We start from the raw sequence: 27665 nt of genomic DNA, 5'->3' as shown, positions 1-27665 counted from the left end.
TAACATAGAGGAGTCCTCATTAATATTACACCGTTTAGTGCCAGTGTGAACATGCATTGAATCATAAGTGACATTATTTTACAAATTAATACTATAAAGACCATCAGACAAAATACCATTCCCAACACAATCAGAATTGTAAAATAAACTGAATGATGTGTTTGAAAAATTAAAGGAATATCCCAATGGTACAAGTCTGGAAATTGAAATCAAGTTTCATGAAAAACTTGGAACATAAAAGGTTCTATTTAATCGCAAAACAAAGCCACTACTTAAAGTTAATAAACATGTTTCTATAGCCTCCACATGTGAGCTCATCTTGTTTCCAGATAAGATATTTTGCTCACTTCCCACTGGCTTCCTTAGGTTTTCCATACCCTGCAAGGAGTTTGCAATATGGATTGTAGATCCAGAGTCAATCCACTAGGTGTTAATATTAACATTAACCATATTAGATTCATAACAAACAAATGAGGTTGGATTACCTTTATCCTCAAGCCATTTCTGAAATTTGGCACATTCCTTTTTCATGTGCCCTTTCTTTTTACAGAAGAAACACTTAGCCTCTTTTTTGATATCAGCTTGGGGTGGTGTTTTACCCTTCCCCTTCTGATTAGCTTGAGTCTTTCCCTTCCTATGGGTTGTAGTCAGCATTGCACTTTCACCAAGCTTCATCACCAACCTCCCTTCTTCTTGAACACACATGGTCATTAACTCATTAATTGACCATTTTTCTTTATGTGTGTTGTACGAGATCTTAAAAGGCCCGTATTGTTATGAGAGAGTGTTCAGGATATAGTGCACTAGGAAGGTTTCAGACATCTCAACCTCTAGTTTCTTAAGTTGAGCCGTAATGTCCCTCATCTGCATGATGTGCTCACGCACACCTTTGACATTAGTGAGCCTTAGAGAAGAGAACTTCATAATTAGAGTGCTTGCTAAAGCCTTTTCTGAAGTGATGAACTGGTCATCAATAGCCTTAAGCAAGGCTCGGACATTTTCATGTTGATCTATTGAACCACGAATACTAGCAGATATCTTAGTCTTAATGAATACCACGCTTAGACGATTGGATCGCTCCCATCGTTCATAAAGTGCAATATCCGCTGAAGAGCTAGTAGCAGTGATTGCAGGTGGTTCATCCTTTCTTATTGCATAATCAATGTCCATCCACCCTAGATGAATAAGAACTCTCTCCTTCATACTTTATAGTTATCCCCTTTTAATTCGGGAATATCACAACGGATATCAGATAAATTCTCAGGTCGTGAAGCTGCATTCAATATTACATGCTTATGTTAAATTGAGGCATAAATGAAATTATGTTTTACCAATGTAAATCATACTTGAAAAAGTGAATCAAATGATATAAAATTGCCTGTGGGCTAAATTTTATTTCAATAAGATTCATTCTTCTTTATGATAGAGTTTCTCAAACTATCTTAATTCATAATTCTATGAGTATAAAACTATCAAATTATCACTTAATTCATAATTCCTGTGGGTAAGTTATGAATAATTTGATATTCTATCCTAATTAATTATTTAAATATAATAAAATTTCTTGTGGGATAAAATTTATTATATTTAAATAATTAATTACAATTAATGTCTAAAATTATTCTATCTGATCTTTAAAACTATAAAATATAATTTTATTTAATTAAAGACGTTGTGGCTATCGTTTAATTAAATAAAATCATATAAGTCACATATTAGACATAATATACTTTATTGCATATATTATGCATGTTATGATAATTTCAAAATTCATCCCAAAATTGCATGCATTAATTTACATAATGAGTATAATCGATCAATTTGTACAATTTAATTCAACTTAAAATTACATATATTATTCTAAGCAACATATGCGAGCAAAATGATGGGAAATATTATTTTTGCAAATCATGGTCATCTTCAATCTTCATCCAGGTCATATAAATCTAGTTTAGACCCAGAAATTCTAACACCACAACTCGGCATAAATACAATGTTTTGATGCTAAAAAAAAAAAAAACCTTCTTCCCTTTTTTTTTTTAAACATAGAATATTTAGAAAATCAATATCTTAAGAATTTCTAACTTTATTTTTTGCATCAAAAACAACTCAAAGGAAACTTTAATTTATGACTAAATCTTGGCCGTAAATAGAGAAGAGCATAAAGATTATTCATAAACACCAAGGCAGAGATTAAAAATTGCTCTGATACCAAATGTTAGAATAAAAGAATACGATCCAAAATACGGAATTAAATTCTATAAAGGATCGAAAAATTAAACTCCCAAAAGATCATCATACCTCCGGCTATTGGTGTACTTCAAAACTTATGATTTTTGCAAATTAGCTTTGGATCTTCTAAGCTCTCAAACACTCTAGTTTGATGGTGTGACTTTTCTGAATTGAGTGAATAAGCTTAGAGACCAAATCCACTGTATATAGCCTAGCTTCCATCAAGTTTTATGGCTATGAGTTACCATATTAAAAATAAATGTTCATCTCATAAGAAAACTTCCATCTCAATCAATGAAAAAACTTTCATCTAATCAATGAGAAAACATTCTAACCATTATGAATGTTAGTAATAAAAAAGGAAAACGTTTGGACCATAATAAATTGGGTTAAAAGAAAAATGGTTACACACTGAGCACATGTTTGCCCATGAGAGCCCGCTTAGCTATACGCAAGCAGTGAAGACCCATACCTCCTTCCTTTTTTGGCCTTATCATCGTTTTCCAGCTAAGTAGGTGGATCCCACAACGTCCTTCTCCCTTCTCCCAAATGAAACCTCTTGCAATCTTCATGATGGACTCCAGCACACAATCAGGCGCATAGGTTGAGCCCAGCCAATAACATGGAATGGCTAAAAGGGTTGATTGCACTAATGTGATCCTCCCCGCCAGAGAGAGAGAGTGTTGCGTTTCCACCCTGCAAGTCGCTGCTTCACTCTATCTACTAGCTCCTGGAAGCCAAGCACAGGAATATGAGCACCGCAGCTTATCTGAACGAACAACCTATTATCCGAGGACTCCGGTTTGTACCAAAGAAGCAGATTCCATGCAACGAAGGCACAAGAATTTCTTTCATCTGAGTATGGGTTACGATGCTTAATAATCTAACGTTAATTAGTGCAACAATAGCTCGAATTTATGATGGATAAGCAAATAAACAAAATACGTATACTTCAATAAGTATGGGGTTATAGCTCAAGGTAATGTTTTCTAAACAAGAAACAATTTGGAAGATAAGAAGGATCAAGTTATGCCATTTTCTTTACACCAGACAAAGACTTGCCACAATTTACACTAAGCCTTTCCAATCACTATAATCATGATAAAGATTTCTCTTACCAAGATAACCAGATTCTTTTTTACCACATATTATTAATAAAAGATAATGTGATACCTTACTATGTAGATAATCAGCAATAGAACTTGATATAAACCATCTAAATAAAAGAAGCCATACAAAGAGGACTATTGCCCTTGGCATTTTCTTCTTTTTTATCCCTTTTTCTTTTGAGATAAAAAAAAAAGAGAGATAACGACAACAACAAAAAGTTCAATATATTCGAGTCCATCAATTAAACCAAAACAAAAAAGTTTGTCCTCAATGCAGTATACGATTGCACAAACGGGCTATATCGGACGGTCGAACAGGCTTCAGCAAGAAATCTTCGGCTCCTTGCTCCAAGCACCTAAAACCAAGTCATGAATGTTTTTTTTTTCAAATATATAAAATAATATAATATAATGATATAAATAATAAAAAAAATTTGTATAAATTATAGTTTACACTCTATATTTTTACTATTTATAAATTAAATTCTATAATTTAGCGAATATATGTAACAACACTCTGTCGATTAGTTAAACTTAACAAAATCTCTGAGTTAAGTTAACAAAAATTACGAAAATACCCTTAACTAAGTTATACTAAGAGTATTTTAGTTATTTTAAAAATAAAATATCTCTACTTAACGAAATATTCTAACAGTTTAAATCTAACTAAGGATATTTTCTGTATATATTTGTTAAATCATATGACTCGATTTATAAATAGTAAAATATAGGTTATACATTATAATTCTGTTATAAAACAATGCGTTATATATAAAATTTTTAAATAATAATTATATGGTTCTACTGACAACTATGCCCTTATTGGGTCCAGACCTGTTGATCCTTGTGGGTACGTTCTCGGAGGACATGATGACGACGGGGATTTGCCTCAGATTAGATGACTCCTAATAATCAAATACAAATGGCATTACTCGTAAATTCAACAACATCTAAACCTTAAATATTATAGTTATTAATTTGCAAATTACCTTGATAATTTTAAGGAGATCGTAGCCTGTCATGCCCGGCATCGAGTAATCCGTGAATACCATATTCACATTCGGCTCCTACGTCGAATAACTCCATTCATAATCCAAGAATAAGACCAGTAGAATTATTTCCTTCTTTAACAAGATAAAAGTACGTAACTCACCAAAGAGCCCAACAATTCTAGAGCTCTCTTGGCGCTATCCACCGCCGTAACTGTACAAAACGGTCACTAGCTATTACTTCAAATAACAAGGACTTATTATTCTTGTTCTCTTGGAATAGATAAAGTTATCCGAGGAATAATACCTCGATATTTCGAGCTGCGGAGGAGACGGGTGATGACGGCGCGGTCGACCGAGCTATCGTCCACAGCGAGTACGTGAGGCTTCGCCGGGTTCCCGTCGCCGCCGGTTATTTCACCTCCTCTGGTCGTCGCCATGAGAATCAACTGAAGAACCTTCTCTCTGCTCTCTTTCTTCTTATTCTTCTTCGAAGAACGAGAAGCTTAGTGATCTTCTGGGGTAATATATATATATATATATATAGAGAGAGAGAGAGAGAGAGAGAGAGAGAGTTGGAAAGGTTGCTAACAATCGCCGAATAGCAGCAGAGCCGAGGAAAGAGAGATAAAAAAAGATCTAGGAAATCGTGTGTATCTTTGCCACAAGTTAGGATCCAGAATAAATAAAGCCGCCTCTGAGAGTGTGATGGTCTTCATCATCTCGTATCTTTCAGGGAGCAGGAGGATCTGGGTAATAAATAAGCACTATATCTGTAGGAATAGCAGTGAATAAACTCCAGTGAGAGGTTGGATACAGGAGATAACTTGAATTTATTCTGACTGGAGTATAACTTGGCACTGTATCCGTACTTTATATATATAATAGATATACTTACATATATATATATATATATATTGATAGATATACTCGCAGGGAAGTATAGCATTTGATCAAAACTCTTGGAAAATTCCCAACCACCACCGAGAGGAAAAGATATGGAGAAATTGATCAAAAACAGACTTTATTTTGTTATTATTAGTATTTACACTATTCTACTTGGATACTTATGATTTATCATTGACTTTTTATATTTTACTTTCAATGTCTCAAAATATTGTAAGTTAATTTTCACCTAACAACCTTTAATTGAATAAATGATGTTCTCCTTTTACCTTTACCTTGATTTAAATAAATTTACTCAAGAGTGTTTAGGTCATTGTGATCTTAGTTAAGACATTTAAAGTAAGATTTTGCAATCAAATCATAGATGTCAAAATAATTGGCAACTTGAGCTGACTCTATTTGGTCTAGGCTCAGTTCGAAGTTAAATAAGCTAAGCATGAGTGCAAGTTGGCTCACGTTGGCTCAGCTTGATAAATTAATGTATTATATATATAAATGTTATATATAATTTATAATTATTGGATTTCTATCTAATGATTTATATTTATTCCTAATAGAATTGAGCTCAACTTAAACCGGCTCATTTAAAGCTCAAATTAAGCTCGACTCATTTATAATTTTGATAAGATCATTTAGAGTTAAAGCTCAAAATTAGGCTTGACTCGTACTAAACTCGAGTATAGACGAGCCAAGCATAAAGTAAATTTTAGGTTTGTAATTTATTTCGAAAATCTTAGGTTGAATAATACAATAAATATCAATATGGTAATATGTAAATAATAATAAAAATAAAATATATGATATTTTTGATAAATTTTCTAAAGATCGAAGAATATTATGAACATTGATTCCAAAGAACTACCATTCCTCCGGGAACAACACCAATCTGGAGAATTTAATATTTTATCACGAAGAGATCCATCCAGATTATATTTCTCTCTTAGTCTCTTCATAGCTCCAGAGTGTACAGATCAAACTTTGAAGTATAAGAAATAGTATGAATCATAACAAATATTCAATTTATTGAAGGATCTAAACTTATAAAAGAGTACCAATGATTTATATCAGACCTAGAGGTGTAAACAAGAGCCGAGAGCTGCTCCTCCGCCTCGAAAATAATTTCAAACCTAAACTTTTATTCAAATTTAGGCGCTTAATTTTGAGCCAAGTCCGAGTTAAAAGCTTAACTAGAGCATGAGTTGAACTTGAGATTTAAATGAGTCCAATTCCAAGTCTATTTCAAGCCAAGCTGAATCCAAATATAATTCTAGTTTGAGCCTTAAAAGAAGTCCAATTCAAACTTATTCAAGCTGGTCAGATTAAGTTTAATTTATGCTTAAATTAAATAAGACTTGATAAAAGATAAAAGGATGAGATGGATAAGATTTGTGTTAGTTGTTTAGGATGAGAGATAAATGCGAGCCATTAGATCTTGATATAATGGTAAAAAATTATACATAACAAAAATTAATATTATATATTAATAAATTTGAGCTTTAAGCTGAGCGTAGATAAGGTGAAACTTAGCTAGAAACTAATTTTAAACTTAAAATTTTATTCAGGCTTGGCTCACTAAAACTCGAGCCGAGCTTAAGCCCAAATTGAGCAGCTATATATTAGTTTGACAGCTCTAATAAAGCTCTTGGAGAGATCAAATTAATTGATCAGCTTGAAAAACCTGGGTCATTGTAACAATTGGAGAGAACCATTAGGTGGTATAGTACAAAGGCTGAATACATCATTCTGAATTTTTCATGACTCACAACTAGTTGAAACAAAGTCCTTGTAGAAAAAGGGAGAAAAACTGAGAATATTAATTGCAACAGATTCACCTACAAGAAGGTACTCAGCAAAGTAGCTCTACCCACAGATAATATTAAGGAATGAAGAGTCTCGGTACCTAGTATACATGTTGACCCTGGCAGAGAACTCTTGATAAGATTATGGTTCCTTTTTGCCCTTGTCTTGAAATGCCTTCCTTACTGTAGCCAATGGTTCTGACCTAGGGGTGAAAACAGGTCGGATTAATTCTGACCCGATCCACTATCCGACCTGATTCGGATCAGATTCGGATAGAAAATTTCTATCCGATTCGGATACGGATAGAGCTTTTGAAAAAAATTCAGATACGGGTCAGATATATTTTTCGGATTCGGATACGGATATCGGATATCCGTTTATCCGCATATTTTTTTGAATGATTTACAGTTTTTAGTTTGCTTATTTAAATAGTAAATATTAATATTGTTACTAATAATACGTTATATACTATTTATAGAGATTAATTTCTCTAAATTTATATATTTGGCATACAAAAAATTTATTTGTTGTAAAACTCTTAATATTGTTGTGTTAATTATATCTAAATAAAATATTATAATTCTTTTAAATTTAATTAATATCCGTTTAAGATCCGATCCTTTATTCAAAAATTATCCTTATCTATTTAGTTAGGATATGATTTTAAATTTTGCTATTCGTCCAATATCTATATCCGAATCTATATCTGGACTAAAAATATAGATCCGGATATGAGTTAAGCACTATCTGATCTGTTTTCACCCCTATTCTGATCGCTCCTTCCTCCTATCTTTCTCCACCCCATCATTCTTCCTCCTCCATTGACTTGCTACTACAGCAGAGTTGTTGCCGTCACTACTTGCTTTCCCCCATTGTTGTAGTGGTGGTTAGCTAAACTTGTCAATTGAAATAAAAAAAGGCTACAATTAAATTGCAAGCCTCCCTCGTTATCTCCCTCCTCCTTTTTCATAGATATGCCTCTACTTTGCATTTTGTGTGGGTGTGCTTCTTGGCGAGCCTAGATTCACAATGGTCATGATGGAATTATCTAAAGCTAGATCTTTTGTGCCAATGTTGTAGCTTGGACATAATTTTTTTGCTTTATTTCTATATGCCTTTTTGGGTTTGTTGTGTTTTTCGCTAATTAGTGAGGGTTAATTCAAACTATCTCGCATTTTTCTTTATGTATCAGGCTTGTAAACCTCTGATTGGAATGAATAATATCACCTATTCTTTAAAAAAAGAAAGAGAAAACACAAAGAAAAAATAGTTTTTCAATTGATCATATCGGCATCTTTAGATAGCACAATTGCTTTGAAAGATAAATAGGAGCCTAAATAGCATTTCTTTTGAGAATCTTAGCAATGCTCAAACTTGCACAAAACACAGTTTTATTGTAAATTTGAGCACATACTGCAACTCATCTGAAATCTCCTTTGATGACACTAAGCCTATACTTGTAAGTTTAATGGTCATAGCCAAACTATAAATCTCCCATAATGCACTTTTACCTCCAATTTTGCCATCTAAATCCTAATTTTTCTCATACCCTTGTTTAATGCCACTAGAGTGAAGCTTCAAGTATACTTCCCAAATCTCATTGTGGTGGGTGACAGCAAGGACGACAACGGCAAAATTCTTGCTACGCAATTCGAGGTGATTGGACTCGCATTTCTTTATTAGGCTAGAGATTTGAATCAAAAGGCCAGAATAAGTAGTGAGTAGTGTCAATGAAATGTAGAATAGATTCGTATCAGGACATCATTTTTTTCCACCCAGCTCTGCTAGGGTTTTCTCTGAGGTTTAACCCTCTTTCTCCCTGTCGACTTCCTTGATAGTGGGTAACCACTCCATCTCCCTGAAGCCATCCCTAATTTCCCCGGTCTCACTGTTGCCCTCAGCTCTTCCTAGAACCCTCCCCACCCTGCCTTTCTAATTCTCCCCACTCCACAACCTCCCACCAACCTTTGCTCTTCAAATAGTGCCATTAACTATCAAAACAAACCTCTTCTGCTAGTCCATACCCATCAACCAAAACCTCTCCTCCCCACTTTAAGCCCTAGGCCCACATTGTTAGCCTCCACCACCTCCTCTCTTTTCAACCTCTGACCCTTCTGCCCTATCTTCAATGGATAATGAGGCAGAACTCCTTCATAAATTTTTGGAGATGCTCCAAGGCAATGACATGGAGGAATCTGTTCCTTTATTAGTGGACAACACTATGCCGAGCCACAACTCTAGTCTTTGCCTAACAGGGAAACTCTTGACGATCAAACCCTTTATTGCCGGAGGCCTGAAAGCTACCCTCTTAAAAGCTTGGAGATTGGAAGGAGGACTAGGATTTATTGAGGTGGGTCACAATATATTCCTTCTATCCTTTGAAGGCGAAAAGGATAAATGGCGTGTGTGGACCAGCTCTCCATGGTCATTCAGTTACGACCTCTTCATCCTCAATGCCTTCTACCCCAACTTGCCGGTTGAAAGCTAGAATTTTGACCATGCAGAGTTTTGGGTGCAACTTCATGGCCTTCCGTTGGAGTACCTGTCACCCTCAACAGCATGGAAGTTGGTACTCTCATCCTAACAATTCCTTTGGAAGAAGACAAATGGACTATATTCATCCGTGCCCGGGTGAAGGTTGATGTATCCAAATCTATAGTGGGAACACTATTGATCACTCTCCTCAATAAAGTGCTAACAGAGATAAAGTAAAGTACAAACCACTCCCACGTCACTGTAGCTTTTGTGGTCACATCGGCCATGAAGTGCATGAATGCCTCCATAGAGGTAAACTGGAAATCTTGATCGAGCAAGACTACCCCCCCAAGCCTACGGGACAAGCTTCTTGGCATGCTTAAACCTCAGTTTATTCAGCTGGGGATCAACTCACTCTCACCAGAGTTGAAAGCCAAAGGAAGCAACGGAGGGAGATACACTCAACAACGGCCGCGGTCAGTGGAGTTCTCACCCTCTAGCAGTCTAGACCTACAACATCAGAGAGGTCTATCCAGCATTAACTTGAGGAGACAGGATGGAGATAATGTGTCGACACCTAAGCAATGCCACGTTAGAGTCTCCCTACAGGGGAAATGGGAAATGACAATTTAAACCAAAAAGCTCTCCTCACCTGGGCACCTTTCGAGGTTCAATCCCTGAGGAATGATCAGATTCGAACTAAAAAGATGAATGGGTGCGAGGGGAGGACGATTTGCCATCCCCAATCCACTATTGCGGAATTTTCCTCTCTCATTAGTGTGCCTATGGGTCTCATCAACCTAAAAGCCCAACCCAAGCTGAAATAGGGCACCACCTTAGCATGCGTGATACAAGGTAACATGCAAATGTGATCTCCACGTCCAAAACAATAGAGGAAGCTCAAAAAAAAAAAAAAAAAAAAAAAAACTAGGGCTAACGAGCTACCCTACAACACCTCCTGCCCAAGCACTAGGACTGCTCCACCACCAATTCAAACGCAACCACTCATTCTATTCAAGTGGCCAATTCCTCTCCAAGCAAAAGAAAGGGCACTGAGATAGTCAATCCAAGACCATCTAAATCACCCCTCAAGGTCAGTAAAAATGAACTTGTCTCCACGAATGATATGACTAAGGCAGCAAAGCCAAAGGTGCTGCAGAGCAAGACATGAAGCTAATATCTTGGAATTGTCGAGGGTGTGGAGGCGCCTCGATAGCCAGGAACTTGAAAAAAATCCTCCACAGTATGGGTTCTAACCTTGCTTTCCTTTCAGAGATGAAGTGCAGCGCGAACAAGGCCTGTGCTATCCTTGACGATCTTCCACTTCAAAACAACTTCTTATCCCCTCTGAGCATTTTTTTGGAGGATTGTCGCTCCTCTAGGACGATAGCATTCTTGTCGAGATCGTGGATGCTTCCTCTAGCTTCATCAAAGCCAAAGTAACCCACCTTTAGCTCTTTATAAACTGAAAATTTTGTGGGGTTTACGGTAACCCTTACCACTCCTCGTCTTCTCCCCTCTTGAATCAAATTAGCATCTTGGCTACTAACTCAAAAATCCCTTGCTATTTCATTGGAGATTTCAACCAGATTGCCTGCATTCAGGAGAAAGGAGGCAACCATCCAAACTTTAAGAGAATGGTGGCCTTCTCAGATTGGATTAACAAGACGAGCCTTCATGACCTTGGCTTCGCAGGGTCGGTATACACATGGTCCAATAGAAGAGGAGTGCGTAAGCTCATCAAAGAACACTTGGACAGAGGTTTAGCAAACTCCTCCCGGTGCAACACCTTCCCTAATGCACATTCTCCAGCTCCCGGCAATCTCGAGAGACCACAACCCTTTATTGTTAAACACTCTCCCCCGCAGCAGCTCAGGCAGGCAAAGGTTCAAAACTGAGAATTGGTGGTTCTCCAAAGACACCTTCTCTAGCTTTTGCACTAAAACATGGGACACGGTGAGGACTGAATATCTTGGATGAGGACTGAATAAGCATTCTTAGCACCCCCTCTAACGTTGAGATAGAAGCAGTTGTGAAAGCTCTTGGCCCGGACAAGGCCCCAGGCCCAGATGGTCTAAATGTAAGATTTTTCCACTCCCTTCAGCCCAGCCTCAAAAATGATGTCTTATCTGAAGTAAGGAGTTTCTTCACTTCAGGGAGCATGGACAAAGGCCTAAACAGGTCTATTATTGTATTAATCTCCATGAAGGAGAATTTATCTATGGTAAGCGACTTCAGACCAATCAGCCTGTGCAACACCGTTTACAAGCTGATTGCAAAGCTAGTTGTTGCAAGAATAAAACAGTGCCTGAGCTCTATTAGCTCCCATAGCCAAAATACCTTTATCTCAGTTAGGCAGATTGTTGATAACCAAGTAATGTCCCAAGAACTACTCTCCTTCCTAAAATCAACCCGGAGTACACATGGCGTGTTCATGTTAAAAGCTAATCTTTCAAAGGCTTTTGACCGCATGGAATAAAGCTTCATCGACGACTGCCTCAAGCTCCACGGCTTTCCAGACAGATTTATTAAGCTAGTCATGTCTTGCATCAGCACTACTAGCTTAACTCTAGATGTTAACGGTAGCACAGATGGCTGGTTCACTCCCTCTAGAGGATTGAGACAAGGGTGTTCGCTATCTTTGTACATTTTCATCACTGATTCGAACATCCTCTCTATCTTACTTGATGAGGAGCTCAACTTAAAGAGAATTTTCGGTGTCAAAATCTCCAGAGCGGCCCCGCCAATAATCCACCTCATGTTTGCTGACGACTCGCTTCTCTTCAACAGTTCCACTACCAGAGATGCAGCAAACCTAAGCAGTCATCGACCTCTATTATCAAGTCTCAGGCCAAGCCATCAACTATAAGAAATTAGCCATTTTCTTCAGCTCCAAAGTTGACACAAGTAGAAGAAGTCAGGTGATATCAACCCTTCGAGTGAAGCTCTTGGAGGGGAATGAAAAATACTTTGGGAATCCACTAATCTTACCATGCTCTAAACGCAAAGCCTATACGTTTGTTCTAGACAAGCTAAAGAACTGCCTAGCGGGATGGAAAGCACAGCAGTTATCTCATACTGGTCAAATGGTTCTCATCAAGGCAGTCCTCAGCAGCATTTCAATCTATTTCATGTCAAGCATCCACAAATCATTGCTAAAGGCCGTTGATGGGATTATATGTGACTTCTGGTGGGGATTCTCCATTGACAAGAGCAACCTCTACTTGAGAAGGTGGAGCTTAATCTGCCACCCAACATGGACTGGAGGATCAGACGCATGGGCCTCGTCAATCAGGCTTTGATCATTAAGCTAGCATGGCGCTTCATCACCGAAGAGAATAGTCTTTAGGCAAAGCTTCCCAATGACAAATATCTCCCAAAAGCTTCCTTTCGGTCGACAAAGATCACCGGAGCTGCATCTTGAACATGACGCTCTATTCTCAAGTGTAGGAGCAAGTTGAGGAAGATGATAAGGTATGAGATAGGGAATGGGAAGTCTATTTCTATCACTAATAACTCTTGGCTGCGAACTTTCGACCTCACCGGTATGCATCTCCCGCCCCATATTTCAAGAGTTGGGGATCTCATTATCAACTAGGAGGTAAGGTGGAACAATTCTCTAGTGCATCAACTATTCTCGGTTGAGATCGCGCAAGCTATTATAAGCGTTTTCCTCACTCATGCTTCAATGGACAGGGAAGATTGCCTGCTTTGGACACCCACGACCGGTGGAGGTTTTAGCTCAAAATCAGCCTATGTTGCACTCTCAGAGGGTGCTTGGCATGCCTCTTCTTCCAATACAAGTGCGTCTAAGATCTGGAAGGTAGTTTGGAAATATGCTGAAGCTATTCGTCGTATCAAAGTCTTTATCTGGTGCTGCCTATCGAGAGCCCTTCCAGTTTAGATGGCACTGTTCGAGAGTATGCCGCATGTTGAGACAGTGTGCCCCCTCTGCCTGAACTATCCTAAAATCATCGAACACCTCTTTATCTCTTGCCATTTCTCGAGAGTTGTTTGGATTGTTGGCGCACTTGAAGCCAATCCAGAGCAGTTAGAGGTTAACATCAATGAGTGGGTAGAACTTCTTTGTAGAAAGCTGTCTAAAGAGCAGTTGGATATGCGTTTGCTACTATGTGGCTGATATGAAAGGTGAGGAACACAGTGGTTTTCAAGAAGGAAGAGCAGCACCCTCTTAAGCTGGTCTCCCAGCTCAGTAGTTTCAACACCAAGCCGTGGATCACTGCTACCCAATAATTCATGCAACCCAAAACCCAAGCCATGCAACCAAGTGGTAACCCGAAAGAAGTGGATGTGAGTGGCTTCGGTTGCTAGGTGGACGCAGCATGGAAGGGTGATCACCGTGGAGGCATGGACATCTATCTGACCAGTAATAGCTCTAACACCAAATGGTATAAAAACATCTTCCTTAATAGTTGTGCTAACTCACTGGTTGGAGAAGCACATGCACTGCTTATTGGTATCTAGGAGGCTTTAGAGCTCGGCGAACAAGTGGGAGTCATCTACAGCGATTGTATGAAGGTGGTGAATGCAGCAAACTGTACCTCTGAGCTTATGGATTGGCAAATATCTCTCATCATTCAAGAATGTATTAGACTGTCCAAAAAATTCATCTCCATCAAGGTTCTCTACTCGAGCAGAGAAAACAACTTGATAGCCCATAACCTTGCCAGTCTAGCTTATCAGAAAAAATATTGTAAGGAATGGATCGATTCCGATCTTAACTTTGTGTAACAATTTCAATGCAATGAAAATATCTACGGACTTATTCTCAAAAAGAAAAAAAAGGTAGTCTGCAGTGTCAAATCTTCAGTTTAAAAACTAAGTTTGAATAAACTTTAAAGCCTACTGTAACAATATCTTTCCCTTATCCTGTACAACATCCCATGATCCCTAGCTCGCCATTTAATCACCGTAGACATTGATAAGATGTTGACATTGGTAGGAGGAAGTGGAAGCATAGATTCTTGAGGATATTCCTTGGCTAAGGCTGCTGCGACTACACTGGGGATCAAACCGGGACTTCAAGTCGGCGAATCGTTCGCTGCCAATGTTGACTGAAGTAGTCGGTCCATCGGCTTAGCCATGGACGATGAGCTAAGTACTGCTTCACGTCAACGTGTTCTCCCGCGGTTGGTCTTGGCTATCCACATATTGCGGCGGAGGATCTCATCGGAGCACGACGTAGGGTTAGCGAAGTGGAGCATCTTGGCGACGTATATCGCTTGCTCTGCCGTTCTCAATGATGCCTCAGGTAACCACGACCGATGTGTCAATGTTCCACCTGCCAAAGTTTAAGATCCATGAACCATATAAGGCTTAAAACTGCTAGCAAGTTTCTAGAGATAGAAAGCAAATTTAAATTGACACTTTTGCACATAACGTCCCAAAAGTTTTTTAATCTTATTTTAGGATGAGTAGTAAAAGTTTCCCTTATGGAAAATGAGCATCGTCTACTCTAATGGAGTTCACCGTAGCAAAGTTTTGTTTTTTTAGGAACATGGCAGGAAAAGGTTTTTCTGAAATCTGGATGTATTGTTTCATTACGACTTAAATTATAAAAAATTTAAAAAAATTGTCACTCAAAATTTTTAAATATCAAAATTATTTTTATATTCTTCTAAATATCATAATTATTATTAAGATTTCCTCGGTTAAATACTTAGATTAATAAAGAGTTTGTTACATAAATATTCTCAACTCTAAAGTTGATATTTGTATATCTAACCCTCAAAACACAGTTTTTAAAACCATAGTCTTTAGAGTAAACTAACATTTAACATTTAAATAATTTAAATGAAAAAGATTCAATATCTTTATTCTAGTTTTTTCTTTTAGTTAAGAGTAAGTTTATCTTATTTTATTACATTATTGAGTTTAATTGGGAGGGTAACTACTAACTGTGGATATAAATATATGTTAATATCAATTTATAAGGGCATATAAATAAATAAGAGACTTTTTAAGGGTATACGAACAAAAAACCAATTAAGAAAACATGATTGTGCAAATTGCTTTACTAGTAGAATTAGAAGATAATAATATGAAGAAAGAATTCTTGAGTTTGACTCGGGCTCGGAGCCGAGCCTGAGCCTTAAATTTAGGCTACTCAGAGCCGGCTCAAGGCTGGGCTCGATAGGCTCTCCTATATAAACGATTTACAAACCCACCGTCGCTTCGATCCCTCAACCCTCTTCCTCCACCGTCGGCACGCATCCTCCTCCTCCATCTCCTCCTCCTCCTCCTCCTCCACCGTCGGCAAGCATCATCCTCCTCCGTCAAGCCGCCGCCTCCTCCTCCTCCTCCGTCGGGACCCTCAAGCCTTGTGTTGCGTGCGAAGACTTGTGTTTGTCCCAATCCGTCGGCTAAGCTAACTAATACGGTATCATCTTTATCTCAAGCTTCACTTTTTTGCTTTACCAATTAAACTGAGATGATATTTTCTGTATTCTGTCTATCAAAGATCACATTGAGTTGATTTTCTTTCACATGTTCAAAAATAACTGGTGCAATTCTAGGCTTCACCAGATTTTTTCAAACAAAGTACTCTTTGTTGCCAGATGATATATCGATGCTTTTGATTACTTTTTGAAAATGATAGAAGAATCAATTATACACGACTTACCTGCATTGGAACCTTTTTATAAAGTAAAGATCTTGATGTATGCAGAATGATTCAAACTTTGCGGTTATCCCCATATTGAGATCTTTTCGTTCATAAATTGTGAGCAACGCTTTTTTCTTTGAGAATAAATGAGAAGTGTAGGAAGAAAAACAGATTAAAGAAAGAACGGTGATAGTGGGATTTCTGCCATGATACGAAGTGATGCAGCTCTACAGTGAAAACTGATCAAAATAGTGATTTGAGACTCTGGCAAGAGTTTAAATTTTTATTCCCTTTGCTGTATGATGCAGAAATTTATATATATAGTACACAAGAACACTATTTGGAGTTCACTAAACTTGGAGGATTGCCAAGCTTTATATGTTTGCCATAATATTACTTACAACATCAAAATGCTAGTATGATCACATCATGTTTATACTATCCTTAGACCACTTTTTTTAAAATCACTTTTTAGTTATTTTCTTCCTCTAGATCACAGAAATCCTCTCCGTATAGTTGTGGTATAGTTGTGGATCTAATAATATAATAAATATAATTGCAATATAAGTAAAAGAACCTAACTTAAAACTAATTAACCAAATATAACACAAAACTTTTATTAAGAGCTTGGGTAGGTTCAATTATTTGTCTTAGTCAAAATACTTATTAAGAATATTGAAACCAAATAGTAATTATAAATAATTAAATTAAATAAAATATTATTCAGAATTACTAAAGTTCATAACTCTTAATATTCTAAACAATTGAATTAATATTTTCTGATAATTAAATTTATATGACTCAATTTAATACAGTCAAACTAAATAAAATAAGAAAGAAAATTAAGAACTAAATCCAATTATTTGGACTGGCCCGTAGCCAAAATAAAGGGATAGGTTGTGCACTGGCCATAACTCACTTTTACTCTCGAGCTTGTTTGAGGTCTAAGTCCAGAAGGGAGGGGGTTTGGCCCGGCCCAACCCACCTTTCTTCCCTAGTAGAGTATTTATGGAGGGGAAAGAAAACCTAATCTACCCAAATATAAGAGAATCCAACTTGGAAACAAACCAACTAGATAAAGGGTGGCAAGGGAAGTGATTCTCGTCGAAAACGGATTAGGGACGATGGTTGTGGCTGCTGAAGCACTCTACGGAACCGATGAGAAAAGTCCACATTGCTTACTCTCAATTTTGAACTAGCTGGTGGAAGGTACCACTTGCAATGCGACACCGGAAGGAAACTTTTTGAGTTGGAGCCATACTGAAGGATGATCGATCACCGGCATATTTAATCGAACAAAAAGAAAATAAAAAATGTTGATAAAACTCTCTATACTAGATGAAAACACAATAAACACAAGGGGACAAGATCACCAATCGGAGAAAGGATTAAGTGCTTTAAGGGGTCCGGTGGCTCACGAGTGCCCTCCTTCACTTAGAACTGAAAGAGAAGAAAAAAAAATTAGTGAGGAAAAGAAACTACAGTTGTTTGCGAGAGAGGAGAAAGAGAGAGAAAGGGATATATATATATATATATTTATATATATAAGAAAATTTATGTATTAAGCAATGGCCCTACCTAAAATCTCTTTGGAGTAGAGAAGTGCAAGGTTGGAAGAAAGAAGGCAATGTAGCACACATGTCGAGCAAGTGTGCCTAATTTTTTTAAGGATGTTACAATTGACCACCATAATAAGGAAGAGTTGTTTATTTGGATTCTAAATTTTGTTTTTTAATAGATTATATGGGCCCACATGCTAGATTTATATATAGGTTGGACATCTGGGTTTTAGAGAGATTTCGTTCTCACCAAAAGACTTGCCTACCTCCCTCTGTCAAATATAGCAAGGTAAGGTAGATGTAGTAGAATCTAAGTAACAAAGAGCCCATTAGTTGGTCACATAAGGTCTTAACTTGTCCTTGGGTCAAATCGAGAAGTAAATGCATGCCCTTTTGTTTGTGTAGTTTCTGATGGAAATCTTGGTATCTGAAAGCTTACGTCTAAATCTCTGTGACACATGCGTAATCTTGACTTGTATAACAAAAATAAAAAAAAATGAAAAAAATAAAAAAAATAAATAATAAATAATAAATAAATGTAAGTGAGAAAAGAGAAAATAGCTGAATGAATCTTATTGGAATTTTTCTTTCTCTATTCTGTACCAAGTTTCTTGCGCTCTTTTATCGGTTTATGTGATGGTTTTACATAATTCAATAAAAAAACTGTGATTTTCTTGGGGATTTTGAGTTTCTTATATCAGACTTTGAGTTGGGTTTTTTTTAAACCAAAAAAGATTTAATTTCTAGTTTCCTTTGCAAATACAATTGGATGATTGAAGCTATTGGAAACTTTGCTGATTTCATGGATTATACAATTCTATTGTTATATGTGATTTGTTTCTCTACGTAGCAATGTCCTAAGATGGGATTCTTTTTGGTTTTAAGGTGTTCGAAGTTTTAATCTACTAATTTGGTGGACTTCTCTGTTATGCAGATGGAAGCAGGTTCGAGCGTGAATTCTGGGGCCTTTACTCAACCTCCATGCAATCAAATGTTGGTTTCCTTTCAGCCTAGGGCGGTAAACGGCAGCACGGGGATGACCACCGGGATCGTGAACTACTCAGATGTGGTTAATGGCACGATGATGACAAGCATAGCCGCAAACACCGACATGACGAATGATGCCTCTAGGTCTATTATATATGGAGTGCTTCTTGACATGGAGAAATCTCTGATGAATGGCTCGTCGTTATCCTTGTATTGGTCTCATCAAGAACTGACAATATTGAGGGATGGCCTTGCAAGGTATATTCTTTCTGGCAACTTCCTTATCATATTCCTTTCTTATGTGTTCTTGAGGCTTTGGAATTGGCACCCAATTCGCAGATCTTGTTAGATGAACAACGTTGATAGAGATAGTTGAGTGGACATTTATTAGTTAGAGATACACATACATGTCAGATATTTGATGCCAAAATTTATAGCAACTGGCATGAACTTTTTGTTATTTGAAGGAGTTTTTGTTTGAGTCTTGAATATATTTTGAATTTTGATTTTGTTCGTATTGAATGTTCTCTTTCTTATGCAATAGATGTTCTTGCTCACTTCACATACTGAAGTTTTGGGTCATATAAAGTATCAATATCCATCTTGTTGTTCGTCATTACTTTGTTTTGGTAGCATTTTCAATGTTCATTTGACATATTGTCAATGCTGTGTCCATCACCTTATTTGCCTACCTTGTGCATCATTTTGTGATTTCCTCCATGGATTTTTCAGGTATGCTGATGAACCTAGCCTCGTGAAGTACATAAAGATAGCAGCTACCATACCTAATAAGACTGTAAGAGATGTTGCAATAAGATGTCAGTGGATGATAGTGAGTATTCCGTGTCAAATAGTGACATAACGCCGATCTCTTAGTATATTTTTGCAAAATGGATAATCTTTGTATGCTTTCCTGATTTGAATTCATGACTTCTATTCTATGGTATGTTGTCCCAGCTTAAATGACCTAGCATATGGCATTCTCCTTATGAAAGAAAGAGTTATATAATGTAGAACAGATTTGAATATTATGCTCTTTTTTTTTGGTTTTTTGATAGTTTATGCTTTTCATGAAGTTAGAGTATTTGCTTCTTATGAATACTTAAATTTATAGAGAAACATAATAACACTTAAATTATGAATAATCAACGATGGTCATGCCAAAGGTACGTGCCATGCTATGCCACCATCAACACGGCATGTGCCAATCAACATGGGGCATGCCAACCGGAATGCCCTTAGCACAAGCAAATTTTTAATAAAAAAATTAGAATATTTAGAAATATTTTTAGATCCTTGGTAAACCTACATTAGAGTCTTTTATCTTTAGATTATTTTGTAAATGACCTATTTTATTAAAAATATAGCAATAGCCAGATAGAAATATTATTCAACACCTAATATGATTGAATATATTCATTCAAACTAATATCAATGAATGAACACTTTATAATATGATTGAAAACATAATATCATTCAACACATAATATTAATTGATAATAGTTCAACAATTAAAACTAATATTAGTTGAATATAGAATGAATGGGAAGATCGAAAGCTTTATTTGCCGATATAAGAATAACACAATAATGTTTCGTTAAATACTATTAATAATCTTTATAATTCATATACTAATTGTATTGCTCATTGTAATGTTTTACATTGTTTTCATATAAATATGAATTTTATAATTCTTTTATGATATGATATAGATATTGGACATGCACGAAAATAACCAGCATCGACATAGATACACTATAAGCATATTCATATTATGGATGTAAAGTATAGAAAGGATATCGTGGCTCTAGTGATTATGATTGATATGATGGTAATGATAATGATAAACTCATATCATTCTCTGAGCGCACACCACATGACACCTAAAGTTGATTAATGATGATTGATGAAAATAAGAAAAATTTAAAGGAGCTCCACATGACATATCTTGTTTGCTAAGAAAATGATTAAAAGTTGATTAATAATAATTGATGAAAAAAAGGTTAAAAAAATAGGCTTCACATGGCATATCATGTTTATCACATGATTAAAAAACCTCATAAAATATTTTAAGTTTACCAGTTTAATTAATCAATTTTGGATCAATACAATCTATTTCGAACCTCATGCCACCATACTAGTCAGCATAGGGGTGTGCCACCGACACAGCCCATGCCAGGTGTTTTGCCACTATTGGCACGGCCATTGAGTCACAAACTTGGGCCAAGCACCCAAAGTTCTTCAAGGGTAGTAAATAATACTGTAGATGCATTGCCAATTTCATTGCTATTATTTTGAACGACCAAGGGCCATTGATCTTTGTAGGTAAATGAAATTTAAGTAGTTAGCCTATTATTTTAGACTCCAGCAGAAAGAATGCTCATGCTCTTTATTTTGATGAACTCTTTCAATCATTCTTTTAACCATACATATTTTTTCGTTAGATTGTTTTGTGCTTCTAAACTCTAGACAATTCCTGATTTTAGTTGTTATTCTTTTGATGTCATTTGTATGAGTTGGTCCTTTGTTATGTAACTAACATATAGATTTCCATTCTTCCATATCCAACTTAGATTTCCCCTAGGAATTTATACTTTTTATGGAGTTGATCACTAGTATTCTGTTTTGAAACAGTTGCATCTGATGCTTTTTTAAACACTATGATGTCCTAGCAAAATGTATTTACTGATTTACTCTGGCTTGTAGAGGAAGAAAAATGTAAAGTGGGCAGGAAATAAGAGAGAAAACAAGAAGGTACAGCTCTTATCCACTTCTATACGGTTTTATTTTAAAACTCAACTATCTGAGAATGCCCCCTTTTTATAAGATGAGAACATTGTCACATATGGATTTATTGTGTCTACTATGAGTTATGGGATATCACGTCTATGTCTTTGAACAAAGAACTCCTTGATGTAATTCATTTGATTTTTTATTGTCCGCTAGAAGAAAACTATCATGAAAGATGTATGATATGCTTGGCATATTAATGTTCACATGAAGAGTAGTCAGTGCTTCTCTGATCTTTAGAATGTAGATGTGGCTTCTTTTATTAACAATTTTGCTGGTATGTTTTGTGGTTTATTGGATGAATACATGCAAATGATTGTGTTTTTCAGGATAGTCAGGTGGATTCTTCCTTGAAGTTCAACGTATATCCCAATCCACCAGAAAGTAACACTGCTTATTCTTCAATGATGCATAACTCCAGCCAGTGCAACCAAATTTCATGCCAAGGTTGTATTCTTCGACTTGTTAGATTGATATTTATTCAATATTGTGATTCTAGGTTGTGTTGTTTCGTTTTATTTTTCAGGTTTTAGGTAAAGTTATTACTTATAACACTTTCTTTTAATTCACGGTGCACTATTAAGATTGATTTCTGGATCAAAATTGCAATTTTTCTGAACTTTCTATTTACCTGTGTCTATGCTTATGTTTGTCTCTAAGCTCATACAGGTTATCTTATTTTATTACCTCTAATCCTTTCTCTTAAATTAACAGTGTACAATTGCAATGTGTTTTGCATTCATGATGCAATATCAGAATATTGTTATTGTCCCTTACTAATAATAAAATCTGCCGCTGCAAAAGTATGAAGCAATAAAGTCAGAAACCTATAGATATGTTTAATCAAGAGAAATTGAATAAAATTGTTGTAAATAAAGAATTTCATCAGAGGAAACAAGATTTATCTGCAACAGATTTTATTCAACAAAAGTAAATGCTCTACATAAGCTACATTGATTTCTTTCATCATAGTTTGCTGAAATTAGTAAATGGCTTTTGCTATTGAGGCACAAAGCTACTCTCTCATAGCCTACTATACTGCTGAGTTTCCTAATAGGACATACTTTCTACTTCACCTTGAGCATTGTTATGGATCAGTGCCAACAACAAGATGCCCCTGATAGAAGTTCCTCTTCTGGTTTTTTTCATATGTGGCTTGTGAGTACATAAGTCTGGCAAGGAGAAATGAGAGTTATTTTTTGTACAAATTACATGATCGTTCTTGGTTCTTGTTGTTGTCAAATTTTAAACCTTTACATAGCATATATATATTTATTCCATTCTTCTATGATATTTCTTTCAAAAGTTTGTGAACATTTATCATGTTTTATCACAACTTTCAATTTTATTACAAATTTTAACTTCTGTTTCCCCTTGTTGTCAATTATGTGAATTACTAAATATGAGGTTCAGCAATTTGTGCAGATTTTAATATTGTGAATTTGGGAATAGCTTTTATATGCCCCTTGAATATAAATTTTGGACCATTCATTTCGTTGCTACATTTTCTCATGTCCGTAGTTGAACGACTTCTCTTGTCTAGCTCGAACCATTCATAGACAGCATTTTCTCCTTCTATGTTTCGTTTACCTCCATTATTTGTTTATAATAATTGCAGTTTTATCTTTTTCTTGTAGTCACTTCTGTTGATGGTGAAATATTGTCTCTCTTTGACAAAAATTACCAACTTCTTAAACAAATTGCAACAAATCTCGAGACATGTCAGGTTGGTACCTTTGATCCCTCTCCTTTTTAAGCTTATTCTTATGCTTAGTTAGTTCTCCATGTTATCATATTTTTTTTTCTGAAATATTTGCACATAAGACCTTACATTCAAGTAAATTTGCATCTGAAACCCTGATATTTTCACTACATTACGAACTGCACCATGTATTTTTGTTAAGTTGAGTAAAAACATCCTAGTTTAGGCTAAGATTAACAACATTTGAGTTGATGGCATGAAAGGGAATATTGTGTTACTTTGATTCTATAAATCCTTCTTAACCTAGAACCATAATAAAAGTTTAACCCAAGAGTTTTTCTCTCATCTTGCGGAAAAGGTGTGTGCAGTTTGAGAATAATAAAAGGTGAGGGTTGAAACAGAAACTTTTCTTAAATTTTAGGGTAATATGCAGATCCTTTTTTCTGTCCAAGCAACAGATCTTCTAAATGAACTTATCAGGATGTAGCAGTCTCTATTGCGAATAAAGGAATTAGCTAGTTTTCTTTTTGACTTTTAATTATGGTTCCTTGAAATTGAATATGAATAATGGAAAGATCCTATCCATGTAATATGCTACAGGTACTGGATATCTTATCTCTGATAATATGTCACTTGATCAGCATCTCTGTTTCAAATAATTTGTGAGATAAAGTCTTTCTAATCCATTCCAATAGACAAAAGGCACAGCTGTCCATCTTTCATGTGAGCTAGATATCTTACTAATTTTTAACTTGTTTTTCTGTTTAGTTTTAAAACATGAAATGCCACATAAAATTAAGCATTTGGAAGAATAAAATATACACAATCATTCAGTAATTTTTGTAGTGATTATATATTGTGAAGAAAATCATTTGAACAATAGAACTTACACTTCTTTGATGAAGGCTTTCTCCAGTGGAAGAAGACTGGATGGATAGAAACTTGTTTCCTGCCACCTTTCGTTGGTTTTCACCTTTCTTTTCTAGTTTAAACTACTCTTGTGCAGTTTACACTTTTAAAACAAATGAGGAAAGGAGTGAACTGTTCATGTTGCTTTCAAATTTATTAATCAGTCAACATAAATTTGCGCACTATGGAGAATATACCCTGCCGTTATTCCCCATCTGTACTTACCTTTTGTACCAAGAACAATAGCCTAAGGTTGCTATTTTTCAGTCAAAGTTTTCTCTTATATCTCTAAAATATATGTAGTTGACTGCATAAATTTTGGTTTGGAATATATAATTCAATAACCTATATTTCTCATTCCTTTGACAGATACAGGGTAACATAGATCTCTTCTATCGCACTAGAAAGAATATTACAGATATTCTACAGCAGTTAGTATCATTTCGAGTTGAATCAACAGCAAGTGAGATGGAAGTCTTCTGCTAGTGCTAATTCTATTCTCTAATGGAGGTTTCTTTCTTTTGACAGCTTGAATGGAACAGCTGGTACTGTATGTCAGATGCCTCCATTGCCTGTCTCGGTGGATGATAATCTTTTTCTCCGCATATTGAGGAATTTTCCTATGGTAAGCTTTCATTGGTTTCCAGTTCACGAAATTTGGTTTGGAGGTTTCTTAAATTAGTAAGCCTAATTACATACCATATGAGGAATACAATAAGATCTATTGAAGAATGAGCTCGTTTGATATCTTGGTGAATTTAGCACAGCCTTTTTCTTATTCTGTCTGTTTAGTTCGTTTCAAAATCTAAAGGCATATGATACTAATAAGAAATGTTCATTTTATGCTTCTCATTGGATAGTATGCTTTCAAAACCTCAAATCTTTACTTCAACTAACAAGTAGCTAAGCTTGCACTGGTTGGTTTTGGTAATTTATTTCTTGCTGTAGCACTGTCTGATATTAGCAATGCAGCATCATCTGCTCAGACAATGGTCAAAGCAAATATATCTTGAGAAAAATGAATGGGTTTTCTAGAAAGTACAACACTGATCTATTGTCCTAAACTCTCAATTTCTTCCAACAATTATTCTTGGAATAAAAGAAATTCTAAGAGCTCGTTGACAATTGCTGCCTTTGATTTTCCATTTGGAGTCATTGTGCTATAGTGCTTCTAGGATCCACCCTAAGTGAGACAGCCTTTTCTGTCTGAAGGCTACAAAGGGTGTCTTAATGCATGAGACTCCTGTCATTGTGGAGTCCTGAGATTTAGGCAATATTTATGCAGCCCTTCTTATCTGGTCTTCAGTTACTTTTCTTTAGGAACATTACAATTATACGAAAGATCAGATGCCACTATACCCCTTTAGAGGAGAGATTGTTTCCATGTCATTGTCTTGCAAGGATGAATATTTGGGTGCAAGGAGGATACCCTTACTGTCACACTAAGTGACAGATCTGCCAAATAAATGCTCTTCTATCTGAAAATAAAAGTAGCTTATGCTTGGTCCTATGTTTTTAGTTCTGTTTGAGTTCTACTGATCAAAGCTTGCCCATGCATTAGCTATCTTGATGGGGTCAATTTACCATCATGCAACTGATTCCTTCAAAAATTCTGCTGCTTGTGTTCTTATAAGTAACTTCAACATCTATGTTACAATGACTACTAGTGATCAGAACTTTTGGTTTGTTTGACTGATGATTCACACAAAGAGGAGCCATAATCATGATTTAATGCATTATAGTTTCTTTACCTAGCCCCTTAACAGTCAGCTTATGAAATAAAACTTAATCACTTGCAAACGTATTGAATGCATTCTTTACCCTTAAGTGATATGCATTTCATTAGGCTCTACTTAGTTCCTCCATCTAGATTCCTAATATATATGTCTATTTCCAAGGAAGTTGTCTGAGACCTTGTTATATAATATGTTGCTTTATGTTTGAAAAATTATAGATACGCGGATATTAACACTCTAGGCATAATTCCTAACCCTTTGCTTGAGTAAAAAAATATGGAATAATAGTCAACAAATAAAGCAAAAATGAACACTAAGATTTTTATAGAAAAAAATTCAAATTGAGTAAAAAAATTACGGATCCAAACTCGGATCAAAATCAATCAGTAAGTAGTTAACAAGCTTATAGATCACCCGCCAATTCTCATGACTCAATCTGTACTAATCTTGCTCGCTAGACCGTAATATATTCTGTAATAGGTTCCTGATTTCTGTGATTTTCGAGGTTGATCCTTCCATCTCAGTGACCAAAGACGTAGTTCTTTTAGATCTGATAGAGATTTGTAGAATTGAGAACGATTTAGCACGTTTTGTCTAAAATAGATATCACTCCAATAGATGATCTCTAAACAGATGATGGACGGCTTGTCACTAAGATTAGATTAATGACAGACCAATATTCCTTATAAAGATAAAGGCTAAATCCAAATTAAATAAAGTCTCACAAAGTATAGAATTTGCAAGTTTTACGACTGCCTTTGAAAGCAAGCCAAGCCTTTTTGAATGGCCAAAAGTGCTCTTCTGAATGTGTGAACGCACTACAAACTTTTCAAGCTGCATTCAGATACCCCGAGAGTGGGATCGCTTTAAACATCAGATTAGATACTTAGATACAAAGTGGTTGTTCTTGTGCTCTTAGTAATTTTTCATACTTCTCCAACTATTGTAATATCGTTTGAGCACTTCAATAACGATTCTAAAACTGTTTCAAATACTTTCACTTCAAAATTGATCTTCTATTTAAATATTATTTATCAAATATTTTATAATTTATCATAACTTACCCATATACTCATACATAAAATATAGATATATTATATGAATAAAAATTATGTTTTAAAATATGATTTACCAATTATATAAGTACAAATGTGCACCTTTTTCTTGTATTTTTTGAAGGCACTTCTTTGAAGTTATTGTATTTTTTGAAGGTATTTCTTTGACGTTGTTGTATTTTTTGAAGGCACTTCTTTGACATTGTTGTATTTTTTGAAGGCACATGTACCAAACAGCAGTTATTCAATGGGGATGCAGTCAGATAATCATGATGCTGATTCGAGAACCAAATGTGAGTAGAAGCCGCTGCATTACCTGACACGATATGTAGATTTTGCTGTAGGTCAAGTATATATGTATATATTTACAAAGAAGGTAAGGAGGAACTGTTTACCCTTAAGATCTTTAGAGATAACTAATTATATACCTTTTTTTTTGTTTGATATCCATTTTTCTAGGGCTTTTTTGTTTGATATCCATTTTTCTAGGGCAGCATTAACTGTACAAATATTAGTTCTAGCAATCAATTACAAATGGAAGTTTTGTAAATGGAAAAGCCTTTGTTAACCACAGTTAAAAGCTAATGCTATACCCTATATTCTTCTTGGAGGAAGTTTTTTTTAGTTTCCGTATTGGTTCTAATCATTTTGCTGTAATTTGTTCACTGTTTGGTGTATATGTATAACCTCTGGGAGACAGTAATATATGCATATAGTTGTGGATATATATTGCAATATTATCTGTGTCTAGATCAGACTATTTCTCGAGAAGGTTGAATCAGTCTATTGTT

General features: G+C 35.7%; 2 protein-coding genes across 2 annotated transcripts; one reads left to right on the top strand and one right to left on the bottom strand.

The window, feature by feature from the left end:
• Positions 1-3609: 3609 nt before the first annotated feature.
• On the bottom strand, positions 3610-4770 carry LOC140773421 (two-component response regulator ORR5-like). Its single transcript, XM_073115970.1, has 5 exons — positions 4638-4770; positions 4495-4544; positions 4331-4408; positions 4176-4246; positions 3610-3697 (listed from the first exon to the last, which is right to left on the bottom strand). The coding sequence occupies exons 1-5, from the start codon at positions 4768-4770 to the stop codon at positions 3610-3612; spliced, it is 420 nt and encodes a 139-aa protein (XP_072972071.1).
• Positions 4771-15744: 10974 nt separating this feature from the next.
• LOC140775756 (uncharacterized) lies at positions 15745-27428 on the top strand. Its single transcript, XM_073119176.1, has 9 exons — positions 15745-15911; positions 18630-18940; positions 19415-19514; positions 21389-21436; positions 21802-21919; positions 23110-23198; positions 24453-24514; positions 24612-24708; positions 27095-27428. Exons 2-9 carry the CDS (start codon positions 18630-18632, stop codon positions 27173-27175), a joined length of 906 nt encoding a protein of 301 aa, XP_072975277.1. The 5' UTR covers positions 15745-15911; the 3' UTR covers positions 27176-27428.
• Positions 27429-27665: the final 237 nt, after the last annotated feature.

Source organism: Typha angustifolia, chromosome 2 (genome assembly GCF_048772165.1).
Source record: "Typha angustifolia cultivar Huaian chromosome 2, ASM4877216v1, whole genome shotgun sequence".
Taxonomy (NCBI): domain Eukaryota; kingdom Viridiplantae; phylum Streptophyta; class Magnoliopsida; order Poales; family Typhaceae; genus Typha; species Typha angustifolia.
Note: the sequence above shows the minus strand (reverse complement) of the source record. Positions and strands in the feature narration are given on the sequence as shown.

Excerpts from the sequence above, each read along its gene's own strand:
- LOC140775756 (XM_073119176.1), top strand. The coding sequence starts at position 18,630 with ATGGAAGCAGGTTCGAGCGTGAATTCTGGGGCCTTTACTCAACCTCCA. Across the intron at positions 18,941-19,414 it reads TTGAGGGATGGCCTTGCAAG|GTATGCTGATGAACCTAGCC; the intron begins GTATATTCTTTC and ends TGGATTTTTCAG. Across the intron at positions 21,920-23,109 it reads CAACCAAATTTCATGCCAAG|TCACTTCTGTTGATGGTGAA; the intron begins GTTGTATTCTTC and ends TTTTTCTTGTAG.
- LOC140773421 (XM_073115970.1), bottom strand. The coding sequence starts at position 4,770 with ATGGCGACGACCAGAGGAGGTGAAATAACCGGCGGCGACGGGAACCCG. Across the intron at positions 4,545-4,637 it reads CCGCAGCTCGAAATATCGAG|TTACGGCGGTGGATAGCGCC; the intron begins GTATTATTCCTC and ends CGTTTTGTACAG. Across the intron at positions 4,247-4,330 it reads ATCTCCTTAAAATTATCAAG|GAGTCATCTAATCTGAGGCA; the intron begins GTAATTTGCAAA and ends TTTGATTATTAG.